This window comes from Hibiscus syriacus, unplaced genomic scaffold, assembly GCF_006381635.1.
Source record: "Hibiscus syriacus cultivar Baekdansim isolate YM2019G1 unplaced genomic scaffold, ASM638163v2 tig00112491_pilon, whole genome shotgun sequence".
Taxonomy (NCBI): Eukaryota; Viridiplantae; Streptophyta; class Magnoliopsida; order Malvales; family Malvaceae; genus Hibiscus; species Hibiscus syriacus.
In genome coordinates, this window is record NW_024063344.1 from 378801 (window position 1) to 406390 (window position 27590).

A 27590-nucleotide genomic window follows, 5' to 3' on the forward strand; every position below is an offset into this window, starting at 1 on the left:
AGATGCACACCGGTATTAGGTCAATTATATTATTCTCTTTGTTTGGGTGCATATGGAAAAAAGTTCAATTAAATGTGTTTTGTCTTATCTTCGTCAATGGTAGGCAAAAGGTCAACATCCCGTGTCCAAACTCAGATATCGGATTTGATTAGATTTAAAATTCCGGATAGCCTAAAATAGTAATTCGTATTCGATTCAAAAAGTTAATATATGGAATTGAATATAAAATTTAATTTGGCAAAAAAAAACTTTAAAATTTTATATGTTGTGACTTAATGAAACTCATTCAATACATATATTATATTTGTTATATATATTTAATTATTCGCACACAATAAATAATTAAATATCATAATTTTTATTGGGCTAGAGTTTTAATGGTTAGTGAGTTACTCACTTATTGGACTAAAGATTTTCTTAAATCTAAAAGTCCATTTTTTTCTGGATTTTCGGATAATCCAAAATTAGAATTAATTCGAAATCAAAATTTATTTGATCTATATTCGATCTTATTATCTGTTTTTTGGATATTTAAATTATCCGATGGACAAAACAAATATTAGATATATGATTTTTTGGATCAGATCAACAGATTGATTCAATCGGATCGGATCTTTTTGCACACCCTACCCTTTCTATCCTTGTGCTCAAGCCCAAAAGATTTATTTTTTGTATTTAAAACATTAATTTTATTTACCAGCATTTATATTTTAAAAACAACAATATTAAAAAAGTTAAATGCTAATAATCCCTCAATAGAAAGTTTTTTATTGAATCATAGATTATGAAAAATTAAAAATGATCATCTAATTAATAAAGAGTAACAAATTGATCCTTTTATTTTAAAAAACAGATGACATGATAACATATCTAGCTCTTAACTTTTATATTTAATTTTAATTCATCCTAATTATCTTGACCATATTACACCCTTTTGAGATTAGTCCCAAATGCCTTGACATAAACTCTACAGTTCTAAATGTTTGCTTAAATTAAACATGTTCGATTGATCTATTTCAAGAATTACAAACACAAATTTTTTAAATACATACATAAAATCATAGATTTTTTTCATAAAAATCAGGGTTAAAATATGGTGCATTATTATTATTATCATCGTGTTTCTCATTTTATAATTTGATTGATATCATTTAAATAGTTAAATGGTTCAATTGATAAAATTGAAAGAGCAATGATCAAATTATAATATCCTCATAATTAAGTGATCAAGGTGAAGTTTATCCAAAAATCAAACCCCTTCCTTGGAATGATTTCTTTAGACTGCTCTTGCTTATTAATAAAAAAAAAATGGTTGGACCACAAAAAATATTAATGTTTTTAAAATAGGATCGGACATTGAATCGGTGAAGGTACTAGTTCATCGGTTCACTGGTTCAACCGCGGTTGAACCTGATTTTATATAAAATATTTTTTTTTTAATTTTACATAATATTCAAAGCAATATTAATATATATGTAACACTCTTTTTAAGTTTACAATATTAAAAGGTATAAAAATATCACAAGTCATAACATATATAAATTAAAAATCATAAAATCAAGTGAAATAAATTGATTCAAATCAACTATAACATAATATTTAAGGTAAAACATATTAAATAATAAATATAATTATATAACTATAATCAAAAAAATAAAATTGGAGCTTAAAAATCATAACAAATGATGTCATTTGGTTTATTTTTTTTTAAAAAATCTCACATGGCTAAGAAACATAGAAGAACATCCCAAAAGTTTAAAGAGTAAAAATATGAGAACAAAACAATCCCACATAGCTAAGAAACATAGAAGAGCATTCCAACTTACTTCTATAAATAATAGAGGTAATTTGACATTCAAAATTATGGAGCCTTTTGGTGAGCACAGAGCGAACTATTTTTTCGCTTCAATTGAGCTCAAAGTTTAGGCTTCAATCGAACTTCTAATTTTTTTTTGAGTTCGAGCATTTTTGAGTTCAAGTTTTAATATTATATTTTGAGTTCAAGTTGAACTTGGTAATTTTTAGCTCATGAGTTTTTGAGTCGAGTTGAGCTTACTTTTAAAGTTTTCGAATTCGAGTCGAGCTCAGCAATACTCGAATTTGACTTGGCTCTTTGAACAAATGACGTCGTTTGGTTTAATTATTTTAAAAGAAAAAAAGTGAACCGACGGTTCAAACCGGTTTTACCGATTTTCAGCCGGTTCACCTCGATTTTATCGATTTTCAGCCGGTTCATTGCCAGACTGATTTTGTGAGGTAACCGGACCGGACATGTCACTGATTCACGATTCAACCGATTGAACCGACCGATTCGATCCGATTTTGATAACCATGCAAAATATACATTCCTTTTAAATAAATTATCTTTACACCAAAATCGATATTCAAACTTCAATTTACTGTACACGGATTTACATTTTTTTTCTAAAAACAATCAAGTAATGAAGTTTCTTTCGAGAGGTAAAACGTCGTCGTCACTGTAGTCTTTAGACACTGTCTCTTTGGTAAAAAAAAAAAAGATAATTGGAGGAAACTGACTCGATTTTGACCAGTAGATCAAGGTGACAGTGAATACAAATAAAAATATAAAATTTACGAAAAGGGTATTTTAGGTAAGACAACCATAACCCTGAATTACACGCTGCAATTTTATTGGCTAGACGTTTAACTTTTGTTGATCAACGATTCATCCTCTCCATTTTAAGCTTACAATCGTACGGCTAATGGCCACTGACAAACGTAATCCATGGCTGTGGTCTTCCATTTGGATTTTCTATACAAGAATCTAATTTGCCCCGAAAAGCAAATGTTTTATCTGATAACTGCCCGACAACTGCGTCCCGGTAGCTGACACGGGCAGCTAAATATTCCAACATTTTAATAAATAAGGGTAAACTATATGTTTAGTATTTAAATTATTATTTTTATTCTATTTTGGTAGTTAATTTTTAAAAAACTATAATTAATGTTTAGTTTATGTTTCATTTTGATATCAGTCGTTAAAATTTTAACAGAACTACTATTGTGAAACTTTCAATTTTCAATGATGGCGTGACATTATCATAGTTAAGTTTTTAGCGATAGGTACCAAAATGAAACATAAATTAAATGTTAAGTATGTTTTGAAAAAATAAAGTTTGAGTATGAAAACAAAAAAAAATAGTTTAAAAAAATAAAAATAGAAGGGTAAATTACATCAATAATACTATAACTTGTCACTTGATTTTAAAATATTACAAACAAGTCACTCAATAGACAAATTGTTACAAACATCATTCTATTGTTAAATATTAGAATGCTTTTTAACATGAAACATTCTATTTATATTAAAATGTTAGATTTTAGAGAGTTGCAATCAAGTCAATAAATTAATTGATTATAAAAATTAAGTTATTCAATTAATTGATTGTAACAATCATGTCGTATGCCATTACATTGATTACTGTCGATTGTTGTATACGATGGTCTATAAACCTCAAATTTCATCATAAAATTCACCTTAATCTCCTTGTTCAATTCATCAAATTATATTCTTTAGAATTTTTAAAAGGATTAATAAATCACCCTAGAACGTTTAAACTTTTTGAACTTGAATCAACGTCATCCACCATTTGATGAATTGATATATATTCTTCATCTTACCAACAACAATCTCTTCATCGTTCGGTTTTCAATGGGCTTCTGAAATGTGTTTTTTCGATTCATTGAATGATTCGTCTGTAATTTTATGAATTTAGTTGACTATTTTTAATTTTCACTAACAATTGAGTGATCTCTGATGTAATTTATCAAAATCCAAAATCACTCGCTTTTAGCCTTTAAAGACGACTGCACAATGTGAATATTTTTTTTGCTAAATTAAGAGAAAGGCCAGACAACCACCCACCACCACAATCACGGAGGTAGTCGCCGACGACGGTGGTGAAAGGGTAGAAGAAACTGCAAGGCCCTTTTCTGTATCTTTAAAGATGGGTCAAGGGCTGAGTTGTGGAGCGAGTCAAGAGAATGTATTGTTTAGTGCAGTTCAAGTTGGAGACCTTGAAACTGTGGAAGCTTTATTAAAGAGAGAACCAAAAGTTTTATATCATAGAACAGTTTATGATCGCCACTCTGCTCTTCATATAGCTGCTGCTTATGACCAGATCGAGGTGGGCGATCATTTTGCAAGTTTTTGAAGATAGCCTTTCGGATTAAGTTCTCTTCTTTTTAAACCTCATTTACCTTGGTTTTGAGCTGTTGGATCCATACTTGGTTTCATTCGCTTGATGCGAAAATGATTTTTTTTAATCTTCTTTGGGTAGATTTTGGCTGTGCTTTTGGAGAAATCCGTGAACCCGGATGTAGTGAATCGTCAAAAGCAGGTCATTTTTTTTCTAAAGCTTTGATTTTTTGGGGGGGGTATATATTTTTAATTCTCTGTACAGTTTTTAATCCTTTTGAATGTTTTCATACTCCACTTATGTTGGCTGCAATGCGTGGGAAGATCTCCTGCGTAAAGAAGCTCATTGAAGCTGGGGCAAATGTGAGCCATTTTTCTTCTTCTTTAATCATTTTTAAAGTTACGATTTAATGCATTATGCGTATTGGAAATATAAATTTGATTTGAATGATCTGTTATATGCTTTTCAGATCTTAAAATTTGACTCCATTCATGGAAGAACTTGCTTGCACTATGCAGCCTATTATGGTCACTCCGACTGCCTTCAAGCGATCCTCCCTGCCGCTCAATCCAGCCCTGTTGCTGTTTCATGGTGTGTGCGTGTGTTTCTTCTCTTAATCAAGATTATTTAAATATTTCTTTCCAATCTATTTTGAATTAATTTAGGCCATTGATCTCAGTTTTTAGTTAATCTTGTATGTTTGTATCGGCTTTGATATCAGGGGATATGCACGTTTTGTGAATATTAGAGACGCCAAGGGAGCTACTCCCTTGCACTTAGCAACTCGTCAAAGGCGGCCTGAATGCGTACATATTCTGTTAGACAACGGCGCTCTCGTTTGCGCTTCAACCGGTGGATATGTGTAATAATTCCTGCACAGTTCTTGATTATTATTGTTTTTGTTATTGTTTTTCTCAGTCTTCTAAAGATGGAAATGATTGGTTTTTTCTTTCTGCAGTTGTCCTGGAAGCACACCTCTTCATTTAGCTGCCAGAGGGGGATCTCTCGATTGCGTCCGCAAGTTGTTGGCATGGGGCGACGATCGTCTTCAAAGAGATGCATCCGGGTATGGTCTGATTTCATTTTATGTATATAGATATCTGATTTATTACCTTATCAAAGATTTTTTTTTTCTTGATGTTTTGGGAAATGGCAAGAGATTCCCGACTTTTTCTCATTATATTTCCCCTGAATTTCAATTTTCGTATGTTTACAGGAGAATACCCTATGTAGTTGCTTTAAAGTACAGACATGGAGCATGTGCAGCTCTGCTAAATCCTTCATCAGCAGAACCTATTGTCTGGCCGGCACCGTTAAAGTTCATCAGCGAGCTTAACGAGGAGGCAAAAACACTATTAGAACAAGCCTTAACAGAGGCAAACCGGGAAAGGGAAAAGAGCATCCTCAAGGGAACAGCTTACTTACTTCCTTCACCCTCATATTCCGACTCCGGGTTAGACGATAGCATTTCAGAGGTAAAATGTTGGATGCATTCCTTAAAATGTTTTCTCTGCCTTTTCTTTCACATTTCTAACTTCAACCGAATCTAGTTCACGATAGTCCGGTTTTTGTTCAAAGTTAGTTTTCCTTAGATATCCATATCATTTAAATTGGTTCGAATCAATGGCTTTGATTCCTGATCTTGGCAGCCTAGTTTTCTTTATGATTATATCTATAGACTTGCCCTTGAGCCTAAGTTTCAGCTGTGGTCCTCGCATACCAGTAGTTCGGTCCCCATCGAGTTGAGATGCTATAGAAAGTCTTGAATTTCATGGTCTAGCAATTCACAGCATATTTTTCCTTCTGTATTTTCCTTTAGTACGTGAACTATCTATAACAATCAACGGTTGCTGTAATGGAACTGATAATATTTGCGACGAAATACTCGATGTAGGCTAGTGATACCGAAATATGCTGTATATGCTTTGAACAAATCTGCACAATTGAAGTTCAGGACTGTAGCCACCAGATGTGTGCACAATGCACACTGGCACTGTGCTGCCACAACAAGCCAAACCCCACAACTGCAAGTCTAACACCCCCGGTATGCCCCTTTTGCCGGAGCACCATTGTCCGGTTGGTGGTAGCCAAGATAAAGAATCACGATGAAGCGGATTACAACGTCGGAGATGTTAGTTCCTCAAAGATGAGAAAACCGAGGAAGTCTAGGAATTTCAGCGAAGGAAGCAGTGTTAAGGTTCATTAACATAGCTTAATGAACAGGAAACGAGAAAAGAGAGAAAAGAGAGAAAAGGCTCTCTAAACCTTGATTAAGAAGAAAAACAAGAAGATACGTTTCTTGTTACAATACAACTTACTTATAGCTTTATGAGCTAACAACTGAACTGAAAAACAGAAGCATAACAACTTGAAACAGAAAACTCAACTACCTATCACTAACAACTTGTAAGCTCATAGGAACCTATTACATTCACTCATCTTCTGCACTTCTATAACGCCAATCATTCCCAATGCTTTCTAACCTCCTAAGCAGCAGAGTGAGGATCAATGATCAATACTCCTTATGCTTGCCAACATTCGAGACAACAACTGCAATTTAGCATTTCCCATGCTCTTCCAATCTTTTAGGCACTCGAGTGACCAAGAGTTTTTGTCGATGCTTTACAAACATAGGTGCTGAGAGAGGCTTTGTCAAAACATCAGCAATTTGCTCATAAGCCGGAACCTCATGCACCTGCAATTTTCCAACGGCTACCATTTCACGCACAAAAAACAAATCAAGCTCAACATGCTTGAATTTTGAATGAAGAACAGGATTAGCACAAACAACCACGGCACTCCTATTATCACACCACAAGGTTGCTCGACCATGCACATCAACGTGAAGTTCCTCAAGCAAAGCCTTAATCCATACTAGATCAGCAGCAGCAGAGACAACGCTCCTATATTCAGCCTCAGCAGTAGATCGTGCAACGACTTGTTGCATACGAGAGCTCCATGTAACAAGATTCCCTCCAAAGTAAATACAAACCCCGAGGTAGACCTCCTATCATCAACATCAGAGGCCCACGTAGCATCAGCAAACCCGGTTAAAGACAATCGTAATGATGAAGTGAACCGTAGCCCATAGTCAGCAGTACCTCGAAGATACTGCAGGATCATCTTGACTGTTTGAAAGTGTATGTTACATGGTGCCTGCATGAATTGACATACCCGGTTTACTGAGTAAGCGATATCAGGACGAGTTACTACAACATATTGAAGGGCACCTACTATGCTTCGGTAATCAGTGCCATTCGTAATGAGTTCATCACAATTTGCTGAAAGCTTGTTTGTAGAAACCATAGGAGTAGGAAGTTCTTTAGCATCACTGAAGCCATACCGTTCTAACAACTCATAGATGTATTTCTTCTGGCTTAAAACTAATCCATCGTTATCATAGTATACTTCAATCCCCAAAAAATAATTAAGAGAGCCAAGGTCTTTCAAGGAAAACTGCTTGTTCAAGTCACTAATCAGCTCTTGAACTTCATCTACACTGCTCCCTGTTAGAATTATGTCATCGACATAAACTAACACATACACTATGCTAGCAGCTGATTTTCGAACAAACAATGAGGAGTCTGATCGTGCCAAAGCAAATCCCACCGGAATCAAGTACATTCGAAGACTATCAAACCAGGCACGAGGAGCTTGTTTCAGGCCATAGATAGCTTTGTTGAGTTTGCACACCAACCCTTCATTTCCTTGCTCGTATCCAGGCGGTTGCTTCATGTAAACTTCTTCAGTCAACACACCATTCAGAAAAGCATTATTGATGTCAATTTGACGGAGCTGTCATCCTTTGGACAAGGCAAATGAGATGATAACACGAACAGTGGTTGGCTTGACCACCGGGCTGAATCACCAGCCTGCTGAAGAAACCCTTTGGCTACAAGACGAGCCTTGTAGCGAGACACAGTCCCATCGGGATTTCTTTTTACCTTGAAGATCTATTTGCAGTGAACAGCCTATCGACCCTTGGGAAGAGGAACTAACGACCAAGTCCCATTCTTCATTAAAGCCTAATATTCTTCTTGCACGGCTTTAGCCTAGTGAGGACTACACATGGCTTCTTTGATGGAATAAGGTTCATTCTCTAGGCAGGCAACTTGAAGAGCCTTTGGTTTTCGAATGCCATTTTTCCCTCTCGTAAGCATGGGATGAGAATTACCTAAGGCAGAAATGTTACCCTCTGAAGCATGTACTAAACTTGAAACAAGTTCCACAACTGGATGAACAGGCTCAATGGCTGGATGAGCAATTGAAGGAATAGGCTCCTGTACATCAAATGAATGTTCTACATGATCAGAAAACATAGTACCTGCAAGAGAAATTTCATTAGTAGGTTCCACATATTCTGGAATCACAGAGAGCGTAGGAGACCTTGTAGTAGATGAACTATAGCCATTACAAAGTAGTACTCTTGTATTATTTGATAGAGTAACAACTTGCTGACTGTGACCAGTATCGAGGGCAGAGTTATTATTTGATGGAGCAACTGCTTGCTGACTGTGACCAGTATCGGGTGCAAAGTTATTAGCAATACTGGGAACAACTATTGGCAGCACACCAGTAGTTACAATAGTCTTATCTTGACTACATGTACAATCCACACAACTTATCTTTTTATAAGGGAACTCCTCGTTAAAGACAACATGTCGAGAAAGTATGACTTTGCCCGACTCATTCAAGCATCTGTAACCTTTATAAGAAGGACTGTAACCGAGAAACACACTTTTTTGAGAGCGAGCTTGTAATTTGTTCTGATTAAAGGAGCGTAAACAAGGAAAACACGCACTGCCAAACACACGAACAGAAGAATAATCTGGAAATTGTCCATAAAGAACTTCAAATGGAGATCAACCATTTAGAACACTGGTAGGAAGTCGATTTATTAGTAAACTGCTGACATGAATGCATAGCTCCAGAATTTAAGTGGCAGCGAGGCTTGAGACAACATGGCAAGACCCATCTCAACAATATGTCTATGCTTCCTCTCGGGCTTACCATTTTGTTCAGAGGTTCCAGGACAAGAAATACGATGCAGCACCCCATTCGTTCTGAACCAAGATCGTAAAGCCTGATACTCACCACCTCCATCAGATTGCAACATCTTGATTTTACGATCAAATTGAACTTCAATCATTTTAACAAAGTCAAGAAAACACTGCATGACTTCAGATTTGCGTTTGAGCAAATAAACCCACGTGTGTCGACTAAAAATATCAATGAACGAGACATAATAAGCAAAACCATCTGAAGAAACAACTGGTGCAGGTCCCCAAACATCAGACACAATCAATTTAAAAGGCTCATTGTATTCAGTCAAAGACTTACAAAAAGGCAATTTGTGTGCTTTGCCTTGCGTGCACGCAGTGCAAACATGATTGACTTTAGATTTATTTGAAGAGATATTACAAGCTTTCATAACCGATAAGACCACATCCATAGAGGGATGACCTAGCCTCCTATGCCACAACTCCAAAACATCCTGTGAACTAGAAACATTATGAGCTTGAAAACCTGTCTTCTGCTTATCATAAGACAGTTGATCATTATATGGCAACAACTGATATAGTCCCTCATTCGTGAGCTTCACTCGAAGAAGAAGCATTCTGGTATGAGCATCCTTCACAAAGCACTCAGAAGCATGAAACTCAAGGAAAACATTATTATCACGTGTAAATTGTGAGACAGATAATAGCTTCTTCTTAATATTAGGAACATGCAACATGTTTCGTAAAATTAAAGACCTCTGTTTCGTAGGCAAAAAACCTCGACCAATATGATCAATTTTGACCCCCTCACCGTTGCCCATGAGTAAGGTATTTACACCGGTGTAAACTATACCTGAGTCAAAAGCTTGTAGATCATTTGAGACATGATGTGTGACACATGTATCAGGATACCAGGCAGTCTCAGAAGGAATTGATGAACAAACTGAGTTAGCAGAAACAGAAGAATTGAACGCTGTAAGAGCCGCGGGAGTGAAGACTGGCTGTCCAGAAGATATGGAAATTGATAATACCCTGAGATATGCGGGACACCAGTCATCCCTGATGAACCAGGCCCAGCCGAATAGTACACTGGTGGATGAGGATAAGGAACAAAAGGATGAGAGAAGGGCTGAAACGTATGAGAAAACACTTGCCCTCCAGATTGCTGCTTGACTGAATTCATTCGAGCAAACTGTTTCTGGCCATCACTGGGCTGCTCGTCACCTCCAGTTACACCAGTAAAATCACGATCAAAGCGGTGATAACATTTTTGCACCACATGGCCAAACTTACCACACAATTGGCACTGAGGTCTGTTAGAACTCCGTCCTCGGCCTCGACCCCGATAACCGCCACCTTGATAGTCTCGATTCTGGCCTGAACATGTTTGTGCAGCATCGCTCTTTTTAACTTCCACTTCAACGTTATTTACCTCCTTAGGCAAAACGGTCAAGTTAGCCATTGCATCTTCATGTAGGAATACTTTCTGTCGGGCTTCACAATCTATTAACATATCAGTCAAAGTTTCTAAGGACAAACTATCACGAGATGCAATAGTGATGATCGACTCAAACTCCATTGAGAGACCCGCAAGAACAACGCTCACATGTTCTTGCTCAGTAACAATACTGCCAGAAGCGTTAAGTAAATCACATATTGACTTAATCTTTGCAAGATACTCACTAATAGTCAGTCCAGACTTCCTTTGAGTGTGTAAGCTATGCCTGAGAGATAAGATCTTGGCAGCAGACCGAGCACCAAACAATCGAGAGATAGCAGACCATATGGAAGAGCTTGTTGTAAGGCCAGTAAGATGAGGAAGAACCTCAGTCCCAATTGTGGTGAGCAGCCAAGAAGCTAGCAATTTATCTTGCTGCCTATGGATCAAGAAAGCTGGATTAACCTCAGTCTGGCCAGACACATTTGCAACATACTCATCCGGTAAAACTACATCATTGGAAAGAAAGCTTGTCAATCCATAGCCATCAATTATTAACGCTAACTGATGTTTCCAAAGCAGATAGGTGCTTTCGGTAAGCTTGACAGTATCATGCTTAGGGATATGCTGAATCCCATTGATTCCCAACTGAGCTGTCATTGAACTTACAGGAGAAGTATTCGGAGATACAGTTTCGGAATCTCGAATCAGATCTGTAGTTAGATCAACCATACTGAACAAGAAACGAGCTAGCAGCGGAAGAAACAACCAGGATTGGCGAATGATACCATGTTAAGGTTCATTAACATAGCTTAATGAACAGGAAACGAGAAAAGAGAGAAAAGGCTCTCTAAACCTTGATTAAGAAGAAAAACAAGAAGATATGTTTCTTGTTACAATACAACTTACTTATAGCTTTATGAGCTAACAACTGAACTGAAAAATAGAAGCATAACAGTTTAAACAGAAGCATAACAACTTGAAACAGAAGATCTACTGCTGAGGCTGAATATAGGAGCGTTGCCTCTGCTGCTACTGATCTAGTATTGATTAAGGCTTTGCTTAAGGAACTTCACGTTTATGTACATGGTGCCTGCATGAATTGACATACCCGGTTTACTGAGTAAGCGATATCAGGACGAGTTACTACAACATATTGAAGGGCACCTACTATGTTTCGGTAATCAGTGCCATTCGTAATGAGTTCATCACAATTTGCTGAAAGCTTGTTTGTATAAACCATAGGAGTAGGAAGTTCTTTAGCATCACTGAAGCCATACCGTTTTAACAACTCATAGATTTATTTCTTCTGGCTTAAAAAGCAGCAGCTTCAAGAGCCTATCTGCAGTTGGTTCATTTAGCAAGATCGGTGGTCGAGGCTCCTGAAGGATTGCTGCTGAAAATGAATGGATGGATAAGTCTTGAAAAAATATGGCACTTGGAAGTATCCCAAATGGGGTCAATCAAGGACATCTCCTTTCACATGATGGAAAAAAAAACCAAGTAATCATGGCCAGTTGTGGACCCATATTTGTTATATATATATTAGATGGAGGGGAGGTCCATTTGCTTATGTAGATTTTGAGGAAAAAATAAGTAAAAGAAATGAGTTGCAGGTTTAAGTTGATAAGTTTGATGAAAGCTTCATGGGGTCATATGTTTGTTTGCTCTTTAAAGTAGCATTGCTCTTCTTGAGAAAAAAAATATATACCAAAAATAAAACAATATTTTCCCCTTTTCTTCTTCTAGAAGGTGGCTTTCAACATATTTTCAATGGTTGCTTCCAATTCCCACTTGGAAAAGTCAAAGGTAGGTTGGATCTTGACCCTATCAAGATTTTAAACTTAATTTATGATCCATTAATGTATTTTGGATGGAAAATAAGAGAAGGTGAGATGTGGAAACTGAAGTAGATAATAACAGTAGGATAGCAGCGTCAATGAGTAAAGGGAAGGGGACAGACTCCTAATTAAGAGAAAGGGTCAATTTTGTTGTTGGTATTTTGGTGAATATTTTGTTTTTGTTCTTGTGTCTTCTATGGACAAGTACCAACTTGTTTATTATGGGCCATGGATGATGATCAATGGCCACAGTCAACCAACTCCATTCAGCTTTTTTTAATTACAAAAAAGAGGAAAACAAATCCCTTGATTTGTCTAGTTGGGATGGTTTGGGGGTTATATAATTGTTTTAAGAAAATGAGACTCATTTTTAATAAATAAAATTTTCAAAACACGTTTTAGGCTCCGATTTCGAACATAGAATCCAGACAGGAGGACATGAATTCGCTCAACCAATAATATTAGGGTACCCCTTCTTCATGAAATTAAAGATATATCATGATATAGTCGTATGATCCAACTTGAAGAGTTTGTGATACAATTCGTTTGGTAAATAAAAGAAATAGAGTGAAAAATAGAATATATTAAATCCGTATAAAATTGTATTTCTATATGCAAGTTTCCTTTAAATTCAAGTAATTATCTATATAAATAGATACTAGAGATAGAGATAGAGTTATGTGTGAAATAATTAACCCTAATCGTGTATAGTCAAAATTCTTTTATGACATTGAAAATTTCTCATCTTTGTTTATAGTTTTTTCTATTAAGTTTTTTATTATTTTCTTTCTTTTTTACTTTATGATCGTTTATACTCATCATTAATGTCATATATTATAACAAAACATCTCCAATATTTTTATTTTATTTAAAAAGAAGGATGATATATTAATCAAATGTCCTTCGGGTTACGTCTAACATCTATATGTTATAGCTAGTACTACTCAGTGTACCGAAAATGTACCGAATCCAAGCAAAAGATACTAATCAAACCTCTTGTAGTTACCATGGAGTCACTGACCTGTGTGTCTACATCTGAAGAGGAATCTGCGTAGACATGGTTTCTAGCCATTCCAAGTCTTACATTCAGCGTCTGCAATCCCAACGGTCATCCCTCTCCCTTCAATCAAATCAGAAATTTGATTCAGTACGCCCTCCAAAGCACATCATAGTCAATAAAAAAAATGAACTCTTCATAACTGCACTGTTATGAGAAACAAAAGGCAATCTGACAAACAAGAAGTGGCCACATTATAAGAAGAAAACAAAGTAATCCATAAGAGCTATTACAGAAAACCTGTTGAGCCATGTATCTACCAATCCAAAGTACTTTTGAAGTTGTGGTTTGTGTTTTTGATTGTTCTTAAGCAGAACCGGTAGTTGAGAGCAAATGAAGTAGGCCATTGATTGAAGAACAATGTCGGTTAAATGTTATGAAGTAGAGTTGAAGGTGAGATTAAAACCAAGCTGAAAATGGTCAAAAGAAGGGAAATTAATAAGTGAAGAGTCTTATCAAATTGAATTTTTTTTTTCTTTTTTACTTGTTTTCGATTTTCATTCACGTTGTTGTACTAAGAAAAGATAAACATAATCACTACGAGCTTTGAAAGGGGGAAGTAAACGGTCATTATACTATACTATTTTTTTCAGTAAAATTTCGAAAAATATAAAAAATGAATAATTTATTAAAATGTAATAAAATAATTATAAAATAATTATAATTTTTAATAAATATTAAAATTACTTCGATAAATTTAATGATAATTATAAACAGTAGTGTCATGCTGGGCTTATGAGTTGAAGGAACGCACTGAAGTGCCTGTCATGACCCAAAAGAAAGCCATATCTGGCGGTGTAATTAAAAACATAAATTATGATCCACCTGGGACTTTACTGCAAAAGTGGAGTGTTTTTAAGATTTTTACTTGGCATTAATGGAGTAGCAAATGAGATTTGTGTTCAATGAGTAGTATGATTTATTTTCTAGTGGGAATACCCAGTTCAGACCTCACAGAATTTTGTGTTCACGGGGATCTAGTGGTTGGTTTATACGGGGAGAATTCGATCGAGTCGATTTGAGTAAAAAATTTTGAGTTATTCAAGTCTACAAGTTGTATTTTATAACTTGAAGTTGACTTAAAATTTTTTGAGTGGAGTAAAGTTGTTCGAGTTTCTATACACATTTATTTATAATATTATGGTACGAATTGATTCCAATTTTTCAATTTTCTCTATTTATATATATATATATATATATATAATTCTTCATATTCTTTTTACACTATAATGTTATTTAGTATATCACATACAATGTAAAATTATAAATATATTTACAATATTATATTTTAAATAAGGTATTTTCAGGATAAAAGATTGTTGGAAGTACAAAATGAGTCAAAGAATTGATGTAAAGAAAGAATTTGTAAACAATTATAGTCAAAAGACTAAACTGAGTACATTGCAAAGTTAAGAGACTAAATTAAAAGGAAAAAAAGAGTACATTTTTAGTGAAGAAAATAGGAATTGAAGTTACATAGATATTCTATAGTGGTAGGGCAACATATGGTTTAAATTTGATCCAAAACGCACTTAACATAAAGGATGAATTGAAGAAATACATAAATCATATAATATTGAAGAACTAAATTGAAAAAATAGAAAATTTATTATCAAAAAGTGAAATTGAAAGTAATATGTATTCTATGATTGTTTAGGAGCATGTGGTTCAAATTTGATAAAAAATTGACTTAAAAATGAAGGAATAGGAAATCAAGGACCAATTTGTAAATCTATCAAAATACTCATTCAAATTTTTGGTTTTTTGAGTAACTCGAAATTTTGAAATTGAAAAAGAATGACTTTTCGATTTAAGTCGAGTCGAGTTTTGCTTACACTTGTTGGTTTGGTCGTAGATGAGATTCAAATTTCTTTTAAAGTAAATGTATTTTTTTATTTTATAATTTAAAATCAAATTTAAATATTATTTTAAAATAAAATCGGATTTGAATATTTGAATTCGTATCACATAATTAATATGAATATGAAAATAGATATCCAAAAGTGTATATATATGTATATGCTCTAAATCCATATCAGACACTAATTCTAACATTTGAATCTACAAATTTCCTGAATATGTAATATCTAAATCCACTAAAAAATTATTCACATATATCTACAATAATAATTCGAATTGTACTCCCTATTCCTGTCAAGCATACTCAATTTGTTTTTCACTCAGCTGAATTCGCCTTTAAACTCTATAGCTTAAGGTGCAACAGATAATTTGTACTCACTCATTCCTTTTGGTTGCTAGGCTCCAATCAGAAAATTTAATGAAAAATGGATGCTGTTATCACCGAAACTCCCAAATGAGGACGTATTCATTTGCTCTCCGATTCCAAAAAGAAGTTGGCAGTTACGAGAAATATGGGCGAATTTGTAGTGAAGTAGGGTCACCTGTAAACCTCATCTCCGGGGCTGTTATTTTGCAACGTCCATTGACACACATCACAAAGAAGGTGGTTGCAACATCCATTTTCATTTCCTTCAACTTTTGAAGAGGAATAGCCTCCTCTTTTAAGTTCTACTCGTATTTAATGGCTGTGTTTAAACCTGTCAATTTTAATCAATAAACAAGCGAAGAGGTTAAAGGCGTAAGAAAGATTTTTAACAGCTTTTGCTGCTAAGGCAACGTGGTCGAGGAAGCAGCTGTTTTCAGCTTTTGAGTTTGACCGGAAGATTGATCAATTTCAATCACTTCAGTTGGATTCTCCAGAATTGCTTCTAAGCTACCATTTAAAACCTTAAAAGTTGGGGCGAAAAAGCTAGTGGAAAGACGCGTATTTTTGTTCAGAAACAATCCCACATTCCCAACATTGTTTTGTTTACTAAAAGAATGAAGCAAAAAGGAGCCCAACTAGTGTTTGCCAACATCACCGGGCTTTTTAAATTAAATAAATTACAGAAAGTGATGGTGGGCGAACAAAACCCTTCCTTCAAAAAGAATTATTGCCACTTGTTACTAAAAAATTGCAATTTCTATGATAGTTTATATAATCAACATGAACACACCTTTATACACCCCCCTCACCACCCATTACATTTTCATAACTACGTTCCTCGAACCTTCGATGAACTTCATTGCTATGTTACACGGCTGATCGGGGGAAAAACTGCAAAAACGAAACGCCAGAGTTTCTTTTGCTGGTTTGCTATATCTTCTATCTGTATATATTTTTTTCTAACTTATACACAAGATCTCCATATTCTTCCCTCTAAAGAGATAACTATGATGGATACATCGTCATGGTACCTCCGTCTATCCCCTTGAGGTATTTCGAGTAACTCGTGAAAGTCCACGCCTGTAATAACCAACATCAAATATGTTAAATTTTGTTTCATTGAAAAATGTATAATGGGGAACAATGATGAGGGATAAGGACTGATATTCGAAATGGTACCAGCTTTCTTTGCAGCACGGAACAGAACTTCCTCGACAAGATGCTGAGCAGGGTCTCCTTCAGGTTGCATTGTGATGAAAAGTTCGACCTCTGATACGGCCTCCTCGTTTGTTAAGTATTGATAGAGCCCATCAGAAGATAATACCAAAAATCGGTCTTTGGGACCTAATCTGTGGTGGTGGAGAGATGGCACACAAGTGATATATGGAGAAGTTCCTTTGTAATCTATTCTGAACATCTCTAGAAGTGCATTGTTCCATTTAGGCTGCACAAGTTCGAAGAGAAACGAGGGTCAGCTACAGAATTTTCTAATGCAAACAAATTTCCAAAAGCCAATGCCAATCCATCCCTTCAAATTTGAAGTAGTTCGATTTAAACCAATCATACCATCCCTATTTATCAGGCAAATGATCTCAACCCTCATCGTTATTTCACAGAAAAGGAACAGAAAAGTATCTCTATTTCTATGTTTGTATGCTACTAATCATCTTATTGCAGAATGTCATTTGGCTCTTTTCTGATAAGCCACATTCTCTGTACCAGCTGCTGATGAATTTGCAGAACTATGAATATTAACAAATATTTCCCATGTGATCGTGGTCCCAAAAAATTCATTTATCAAACATAAACCTAATTGAGCATATTCATCTATATGGCTTAAGAAGCTAAAGAATAGTTACCTGTTTGAGAAATCCAGCCCCAAAAGCTCGAGTGACCTTCAAAGAACCTTTAACTCGATCATTCATCACAGCATAAGCATCATCAGGATGTTCATTTATTATTCTTTGAACTTCCTGGAATGAAATTAAGAACATCAATCTCAATCCATCGATTATCAAATACGGATATATAAATCATTTCATTTCGTACTAAAAGACTGGTGTATGAAATTTTACCTCTTCCACATTGGTGCTATGATCCACACTAAGCTGAAAAGCAGTTAAATCAGGAATTGAACAAAATTTATCTCCATCAAAACCTTCAAGATCATGCAATGTTTCTTCATTAATCCTCTCTAAATCCTGTTTAACCTTCCCCAACCAGTAATCGGGCTCTGGCTTTTGCGCCAAAACCGCCCTACTATCCCCGACATTCATCACATAAACATCTTCACCTTTCATCAACATGACAAGCACACAAGAACCCATCAAAGCCAACTCTGGATTCTCCATTAACATCTTATCAGCAATATCCAAATAAGACTCCTCTGTTTTCTTCAAAGCCTGAGACAGAGCTTTCAACACATCACCATGATTAATCATCGATCTTGATCCATCAGACATGTTTCTATTTAATTGCTCCTTTAATTTCCTATCAAGTTTTAATCTTTCCCTATCCCATTCGCATTTCCACTTCCTTTGATTCTCTTCCCACCTCTTCGCCGCACCCTTATACCTTGCCCTCGACGTCTTTAGCTTTTTCTTTTCCGAACTCAAATTAGAATTGAAATTAACTTCTTTATCATAGGGGTAGTTCTCCTTCTCGATACACTGGGAACAAGCATCACCGTAGCAACGGCTAGTCGGTTCGGGCTCCCTGCTCTGGTTTTCTTCTTCGGGGGAAGATGCAGGGACTTGTTCAAACCCATCATCCCATAACAAACCCTTGAGTTCTTTACGAACATTAGAGTAAAGATTTGATAACAAGAAATCAGGAGCATCAGGACCGTTGAATCCATCATAAATGCCAACAAAAACCCATCCACGTTCCTCTGAAACGACGACGTGTACGCGATCCTCACCAGCTTTCCCCTGTGCCCATTGAAGGATTTGACTTTCCATGAATTTATCATCATCTAAACTACCTTCGCTGCTCAGATTCAAACTACTGACCGTCAAATTCTCATTTTGGTTATTAATCAGGTTCTTATCAGGCCCAATTACCCATTCGGATTCTTTAACCGAAACGACGCCTTTAATTGGAGCGACAACGGACTTTTGGCCGCGGGAAACTTTTGATATTGCTCTGTGGAGGACCCGAATTAAAGATCCTTTTCTCGATCTGGATTTAAAAGCAAAAGTTCCATGAGAAAAGCTTCTAATAAACTGATCGGAAATACCTTTATGGAGTGGACCCGAGTATATCCCGCGATTACTAACATTATCGAGAGGACCCGACATGAACCCTCTCTCAATAGGACCCGACATGAATCCTCTTTCTAAAGGACCCGAACCCGGAGCGAGGCTACCCGATAATGGACCCGAAGAGCTTATCAGATTCTTTGGAATCGGTTGCAGCGGGATCGATGAAAACGAGGTAGTGCTCTCGAAAGCTGCAGCTCGGTCGAAGCAGCTGTTTTTGTAAGAGACGTACGGATCCACCAGCGCAGTCGAAAGCGGCGTGTATGTGTTGGCGCTAACGGAGGCTCCGGAGATCGTACCGAAAGTAGTGCTGGATTCGTCGGAATGGACCTTGGACGAATAAAGAAGGGTCGTTTCGGGTCTCACGTAGCAGAAAGAGTGGCCAAGTCCTTCATCGAGAGGATCCGATAATAACGAGGATATTTCTTTCCTACGACGAGCTTTTTCTCCGCCATATTCGCCGCCGCCGGTGAAACACACACTTAACTTGCCGCCCATAATTAAGAAAACATGAAAAAAATATGTATGAAAGAAACAATCTATGCTTTCTTTCTTCCCTTTTTTTCTCTACTTTTTCAGCTGTTATTTTTGCTTTAAAATTTCAGGGAATGATGAAGAGATGAAGGATGAAGGGGCGTTGACTTTTGTGAAGGGAAAGCGGAGGCTTCTCACAAGGTAGAAAAATCACACTTCTTTTGTTCCATTTTTACTTTTTATTTATTTATTTTTAGGTGAGCGGTGGCGGGAGCGTTGACTAGGAAGCGGGATTTAGTATATAAAAAAAAACTCGATTGGTCTTCACATAGTTCATATTAGCGGTGTTTTATTTATTTATTTATTTAATGAGATGGAGGCTAAAGCCAAATACATCAAGTTGGGATTAAACGTCCATTGGGGGCCATGAACGTCATTTTATACAAATAGGCAGGGGCAACAGCAAACACCGTTAAGTGGCCATTTGAGGACGAAAGATCTTTAAGAGCGTGGAAACACCTACCATATATAAAATGGATGAAATTTCAAAGTTGTAATATTTTTAAAATTTATTGATGTATAGTAAGTATGATGATAATTTATGGTGAAAAATAAGACGAGAATCATTGGTTAGAGTCTAAACTGAAAGTTAAAATAGATTACGAAGGTGTTTTAAAGAGGGATTCAAAATTTTATTCTTTTTTATAAGAAAATAATATTTATTTTTTATGTGTGAAATGATGTGTGATATAATGATGTTAGGAAATAATTTTTTATATACTTTTTTTATAAAATACGATAGTCTCTGATCTCTCTCTATATATGAATGATTAAGAAAATATTATATAATTATTTTCATTATAATTGTTAAATAAGAGTCGGATATTATATGAAATATGGTGAATGATTGCTCAGGGTCACTATTTTTTTTATAGAATTCTTAACTTTTAAATCATATATTTTATTTTTATAATTGATATATTTAATTTTTTAATTTAATTTTTTCTCTTTATAATTGAGGTTTCTAATTTCTGTAATCTCACTTTTTACCTTTATAATTGATGCTCCTAGTTTTTTTAATCTTACTTTTTATATTTATAATTGAGACCCCAACTTTTTTAATATCACTTTTTACCTTTATAGTTGAGGCCCTTTATTTTTTCAATCTCGCCTTCTACATTTATAATTGAAGCCCCTAATTTTTTTAATCTCATTGTTTACCTTTATAATTGATGTGTTGAATTTTTTCAATCCTAACTTTTTACCTTTATATTTGATACCCCTAGTTTTTTTCAATCTCACTTTCTAACTTTATAATTGAAGCCCTAATTTTTTTAGTTTCACTTTTTTACCTTTATAATTGAGACCTCTAATTTTCTCAATCCTACTTTTACTTTTATAATTGAATCTCCTAGTTTTTTTAATATCACTTTTTAAATTTATAATTTATGACCTTAATTTTTTTCAAACTTTTTTCCTTTATAATCGAAGCTCCTGGTTTTTTTAATTATCATTTTTACCTTTATAATTGAGGCCCCTAATTTTTTCAATCAATTTTTTGCTTTTATATTTTAGGCTCCTAATTTAATTATTTTTCTAATATTTATCAATATAATATTAAATTAATTGTTTAAAATAATAGAATATATACTTTCGTTTTATAGCCAGTCTGAGATGGCTCTATGTAAAATATATATAATTATTTATTTCATAAAAATGTACTAGTTGTATCGTTTCATTTTTAAATTCTTTATCAACATTGATTATGTAGATTAATTAATTGATTGCAACTTTACAAGAAAAAAAGAAAACGAGTAAAGCAATAAGGCTTACATTAAAGTGTTAACAACACGCGCCAATGAAGAGTTTGAACATAAAAGATGAATGTGAAAAAACTGAAAGAGGTGTATAAATTCAACATGGTTTCGAAATGTCAAAGTGCGACTACCTCTTACACAGTATTTTGGAAATTGGATCGAATCGTTCGATTTAACCGGTTCAACCAGAAATTACTATTTGGTCCGGTTCATTATAATCCGGTTAAACTACTATTATTGAATCGGACCGGACCGTTCGAACCGCTACCGTGAACCATTCAAACCGGACTGTGAACCGGTTGAACCACCAATTTTTTTTTTAAATTAAATCAAACGACGTCGTTTGTTAAATAAGACGATTCGAACTCGAGTATTGCTAAGCTCGACTCGAATTTGAAAACTTTAAAAGTAAGCTCGACTCAAACTCACGAGCTAAAAATTATCAAGTTCAACTCGATCTCGAAAATATAATATTGAAACTTGAACTCGAAAAGGCTCGAACTCAAAAAAAAATTAGAAGCTCGATTAAAGCCTAAAATTCGAGCTTGATTGAAGTGAAATAATAGTTCACTCTATGCTCACCAAAAGGCTCCATGATTTTAAATGTCAAATTACCTCTATTATTTATAGAAGTTAGTTGGGATGCTCTTCTATGTTTCTTAGCCATGTGGGATTGCATTTAAAAAATAAATAAACCAAACAATATCATTTTGTTGTGATTTTTTTAGCCCCAATTTTTTTATTATAGTTATATAATTATATTTATTATTTAATATATTTTACCTTAAATATTATGTTGTAGTTAATTTGAATCATTTTGTTTTACTTGATTTTATGGTTTTTAATTTATATATGTTATGACTTACTTTAAATATGACTTGTGATATAAAAAATTATTTTTTATTAAATATTTTTGGTATTTTTATTTAATTTTTAAAATAATTATGATGTTGTCCGGTTCTTCCGACCGATCAAACTGATTTAACCGATTTAACCCGTGAACAGATAATATGACCAGTTCGCTAACCGATCAGATTCTGAAAACATGCTGATCCTACATGAAAAACGCTCCTCAAATAGTCCTTCGAAACAGTGCCACCTTCACCGTTGGATCAAGCACAGAGGATTGATACAAGCAACTGTCCACTGTAATCTGGCAACTCGTTATTGACAATCATAAACTCATTTGTCAACGCCCATTTCCGAGTACAATGCGCGTCTCAGCTTTTGACTTTTTATGTGTCGCTTTATTTTCCACGTTTATTTATAAACAAGATTAATTTCACCGAGTGCCTGCTAAGAAACGACGAATATATATTGAATAAAATTCAATAATCTATGAATATTAATGTATTTTATTCCTATCACATTGACTTTATTATTTTTTCAAAGAGTAAATTGTATCATAGGTTCTCAAATTATATTTTTTAAAATTGATCCCTAAACTTCTAAATATTTTAATTTTATCCATAAACTATGACTATCAATCTAAATTTGTCTTCAAACTATTGAACATTTTAGTTTCATCCCCGATTATATCATTCTTTTTAAATTGGTTCCTAAACTTTTTTAACATTTTAATTTAATCCCAAATTTATGTATATATGAATCACATTCCATGTTAATAAAACCATTAGGCCAATCTATAATATTACATGTTTGAAAAAAATTAAAGTTTAGGTTAAACTATGGTTAAAAGTAATTACATATTTGGATGAAATTGGAACATTTAAAAGTTTGGAACCAATTTAGAATGAGAGTCATAGTTTGAGAATGAAATCAAAATGTTCAAAAGTATAATGAGTAATTTAGAATGAGTATTATAGTTTGAGGATAAAATTATAATATTCAAAAGTTTAAGGACCGATTTAAAATGAAGGTCATAGTTAAGGGACATATAATGCAATTAACTCTTTTAAAAATAAAAATAAAAATATTTTCATCTTACATGTAGCTTTATTTTATATAAATTATATTACTTAGAGGGTGAAAAAATATATGTATGGAATAAATCTATTAATTTAAGTATAATTGTAACATCTCAAATTACGGGCTAGTGACTAAATTATAAAATTTTAGAATTTGATGATTAAAGTGGAAAAGTTGAATAGTTCAATGACTTATTTAAAAATAATTCTTGAAGGGTTATTAGTAATTATTAAAAGAATGAGAGGGCAAAATGGTCATTTGATAGGAAATATATTTTTTCCTATATATGAATGAATCACGTAGGGAAATGGGGAAGTTATCTTCTTCTTCTTCATTTCTTCTTCTCCATCGTGAGCAAGAGAGCAAAGGTAAGATTTCTTAATTTTTGATTATTAGCTGAATTTTAAGTTGGGTTTTGATCATTAGATGATAACTAAGCTTAAGGAGAGCTTAAGTTGTCTTATAATCAAAAGATGAAGAAGTTATAAGAGATTAAAGAAAATGGGTTTTTAATTGAATTTATGGAAAAGAGTTGATAAGTTGAATTTGAAGTTAAATTTGACTTGTCATCATGATAATTAAGGAATATGAAGTGTTAGAATTGTATTTAAAACATATTGAAATTTGAGTATGATTCTTGAATTACATATGAGGGATAGGATTTTGAGGTTAAAGATGGTTTTCATGGATATAAATTGGTTTAAGTAATGGTGGTTGGGTTTAATGACATGATAGGGGTTTAAAATATAAGAATTGAGTGAAGAATTGATGTTTTTTGGGCTTAAAATACAATTTCTAGGCATAGGGAATCGGTACCCTATGAAGGGGTATCGATACCCCCTCTTGAACAAAAATTCCAGTATGTGCAGGGGGAACAGATTCCCCCCTGGGGGGTATCGATTCCCCCTAAATGAAAAATGGAATTTTGGTTCATTGAACCGGCTTAAGTTATTAACATCAAGTTTAAGGTTTAGGCTTCTGATAGTTACTTTGAAATGTTATATTTATGTAGATATTGATCATAAACAAGTTCTGGAATAATCAAAGGATTAGGATTGAATCAAAGCAATGCTAAGTTGAGTGCAATTTAATTGTACTTATGCTATCGAAAAACATTGGCTTGCGATGAGCCAGTGACGGAGTTACTATAGTAAGAAGTGACTCCTAAAATGTTATATGATTGATATGATTCTTATGAGTGCATTTTAGTTTATAGGATTATAAGGAATTGGACTTTTGATAAGTCTATTTCCAATAGTTATAGTGTATGGAGTATTGGTTATAAGGATGTGAATGACATGAAATGTATGTATACTTGATTATATGAACTGATATGTGCTATGTGATTTATGTGATATGCCATATGTGAAAATAAAATATGAACTATAGGAAAGGATTATATGATGTATATATAAACATATATGAACAAAATAGGACATGCATATTTACATGAACACATGAGAAATAATATAAGTTATATGATACGATTTATATGATTACATGCACATGTAATATATGTTATATGATATGGATCTATGTGACTACGTGAGAAAGAATATATGTCTATGAGAAGACATAAGAACAAGGTATAAGCTATGTGACATGTGAACATGAATCATATGAAAATGTTCTACGTCTAAGTGAACTATGTGTCGATATGAATAAGTGTTAAATATGAAAAATAATGCCCATGTTATGTGTCATGAGATCTAGAGGTATAGTTGGCATGCCAAGAGTCGAGGGTCTACGTGGTCCTTCGGGATAATTTTACGTGGTCCTTCGGGACATATGTGTATTCTTTGGAACATGTATGAGGTCTTTTGAGACACCTACTTGATCCTTGGTATATGTATATGATTCTTAAGGAATTTATATGTGGTCCTTAGGGACAAATCTTAAATGGCACTACGGTGCATTTCTACGTGGCACTTCGGTGCAATTCTACGCGGTCCTTCGGGACAAATTCTACGTGGCACTTCGGTGCAATTTATATGAGCTGTGGTGACAACATTTGTGCACAAACTCAATGTACTCAAATACCTTAAGTTCTCAGTAATGTACATGGGCTAATAAAGAGACAATAACAAATACAATACCTATGATGTGTATGCTTATGGCGATATGAAATATGTTACATGAATTGTATGATGTTATGTGTGTTATACGATATACAGAAATGATAAGTACAAAGTCATATGATAAATAGAGAGTATGATGATGATGGTATATGTATGCATTTTATTATATGAAATGTTCTATAGTTTTATTACATGTTTTATATGCCTCACTAAGTCTATGACTTAGCGTGTGATTGTTTCACACGTAGGTTTCGAGAAGAGGAAGATTGATAAAAGTTATGCAAGACAGGTCAGTTTCTCCTTTCCAAAGATCATATCAGAAAAGAAGTTAATAGTATGTATTTTGTAATACTTATAGGGGTTGGCATGTAAACAAAGATTTGAATCCGATATGTTTTAATCGGTTTTGTAAAATCATATGATTGAATTTTCTAATGTTTTAAATGTGTATATGTAAATGAAAATTTTATACGGATGAAACCTTAGATTTTTATGAATTTATACATATTTTACGGAAGTACTGTAGCAATACTGTAGCAGGGTATCGATTCGTTGTAGCAGGGGAATCGGTTTCCCTCTGACAATCTGGAAAATTTTAACATTTTGGCCACTGTTCATAATATTGTTCACATTACTGTTTATTAATGTTCATACGTTACTGTTCATACCATATTTTACTGTTTATAAATATGTTTTTTCCTCAAAATTTTATAACAAACACAATTCAACAATATATGATCGTATTTTCTTTAAAAGAGTTCAAATGTTCTGATATTTTATAAGAATAAAGGTTTTAAAAGTTAATGTGACATCTCAGACTCGTATCCGGATCGGGTACGGGTTGGGGTGTTACAATAATCATCCTTATAATGTTTAGCTAGTGTTATTGTTTTGAAGATGTATTAATATTTTGTTTCATACAAATATTACTAATTAAAACATTATATATGAATAAAATTCTCAAATTTCGTATATTTTATGTATGTTGAAATCATTGTCAATGAATTAATTAAATGGGTTAAAGATGAAGAATGGAAGAAACTTGATTTCCACCTCCATCACCATTATATCCCAATCCCAAACAATTCAAAGCAATCACTCATTATTATTCAATATTTGAAAGTGGAGCAAAACTTGCTGAATATGCCACCATCTTGCTTGACCCACCCCACTTCTTATTTTTACTCCAATAGAATTATATTATTCACACGTATCAAAATATTCTAACCTTGTGCTTGAAATCGTTAACTTCTTAAGAGTGAAAATTCTTACACCAATAAATTCAATAATAATATAAGTGCCAATAAATTAAAGGTCAATGTCAACGTGCCAACAAAAAGGTCCATTAGTCCCCAACTGAATGTTGACATTGGTCCATTGAGTACCATTTATCCTATCAGTATGCATGTGATATTAAATACATGCATTCCGTGGTCGCAGTAGCAAAACAATGTAATTTATTTTAAAAGTTTATAATTCAAATAAATACGTTTGTATAATATATATATATATATATGTTGTCAATAACTATAAATAATTATAAATACATATATTATTTTATAATCACTCGTATTATTAAAAAAATACATGTGTTCAGCTTATTTAAAGCAAAACATATCCAAGGAAAACGAATTTCCAATAAATGAAATCTATCTAAGAACAAAACAAATAGAAGGTATTCGGGTTTATTTTGCGGGCCTACGAACTTGTAAGATTGGCCTGAAGCCTGATTATGAGATGTGATCAGGCAGTGGTTGTTTAGTCGATTAAAGCGTCTTGTGTGGGCCAGAGGCTGCCGAATATCATGCTTCAAGGTTCCGAATACTAATAAAGATGAGTATCCAAATAAGAAAATGCGGCAAAGCTTGATTAATCGGTAAACATTTTGGTATAAAAATCTTTTTAATTTAACTGATGTTAATATTTAATCACTCAAACTTTATTTATTTAAAGATATTCATTTCATCTATTTTTTTAAAATTTATTTAATAAAAAAGCTTTTAACCTATTTAAATAAGTTTTTGTATTTTTTTACCTAAATAAAGTCGTTGATTTTGGTTTTTAATTAACTGAAAATTTTTAATTTTTTCGAACAAATAAAATTTTATTTTGAAATACATTACAAGTTTATTAGTTAGAAATTTATATATATATATATATATATATAGATATCTAGTCATACAACCAAGTGTATTTTATTAAAACTATTTTAATTTAATAAATATGTGATAGAGCAGCACATTGCTTCTTCGTCTACTGAAATTCAGCTGAATTCACAGATTATACTGATTGGCTATGCATGCCCCACT

The 27590-nt window shown here is 33.8% G+C and overlaps 2 protein-coding genes across 4 annotated transcripts; one reads left to right on the forward strand and one right to left on the reverse strand.

Annotated features, from left to right (window-relative positions):
* Positions 1-3823: 3823 nt before the first annotated feature.
* LOC120180342 (putative E3 ubiquitin-protein ligase XBAT31) lies at positions 3824-13474 on the forward strand. Of its 3 annotated transcripts, XM_039185688.1 has the most exons (10): positions 3824-4148; positions 4302-4361; positions 4451-4522; positions 4630-4751; positions 4882-5022; positions 5119-5226; positions 5377-5635; positions 6055-6349; positions 11920-12031; positions 12070-12263. In XM_039185688.1, the coding sequence occupies exons 1-9, from the start codon at positions 3969-3971 to the stop codon at positions 11982-11984; spliced, it is 1302 nt and encodes a 433-aa protein (XP_039041619.1). In that variant the 5' UTR covers positions 3824-3968; the 3' UTR covers positions 11985-12031; positions 12070-12263. The 3 variants fall into 3 exon arrangements, with proteins under 3 accessions (XP_039041619.1, XP_039041618.1, XP_039041620.1); XM_039185687.1 differs by having other exon boundaries at positions 11920-12263; XM_039185689.1 differs by lacking the exons at positions 6055-6349; positions 11920-12031; positions 12070-12263 and adding an exon at positions 13442-13474.
* A 2990-nt stretch (positions 13475-16464) lies between these two features.
* On the reverse strand, positions 16465-19706 carry LOC120180248 (probable protein phosphatase 2C 4). The gene is made up of 4 exons (XM_039185624.1): positions 17799-19706; positions 17583-17696; positions 16903-17167; positions 16465-16803 (listed from the first exon to the last, which is right to left on the reverse strand). The coding sequence occupies exons 1-4, from the start codon at positions 19479-19481 to the stop codon at positions 16688-16690; spliced, it is 2178 nt and encodes a 725-aa protein (XP_039041555.1). The 5' UTR covers positions 19482-19706; the 3' UTR covers positions 16465-16687.
* Between the last annotated feature and the right edge of the window lie 7884 nt (positions 19707-27590).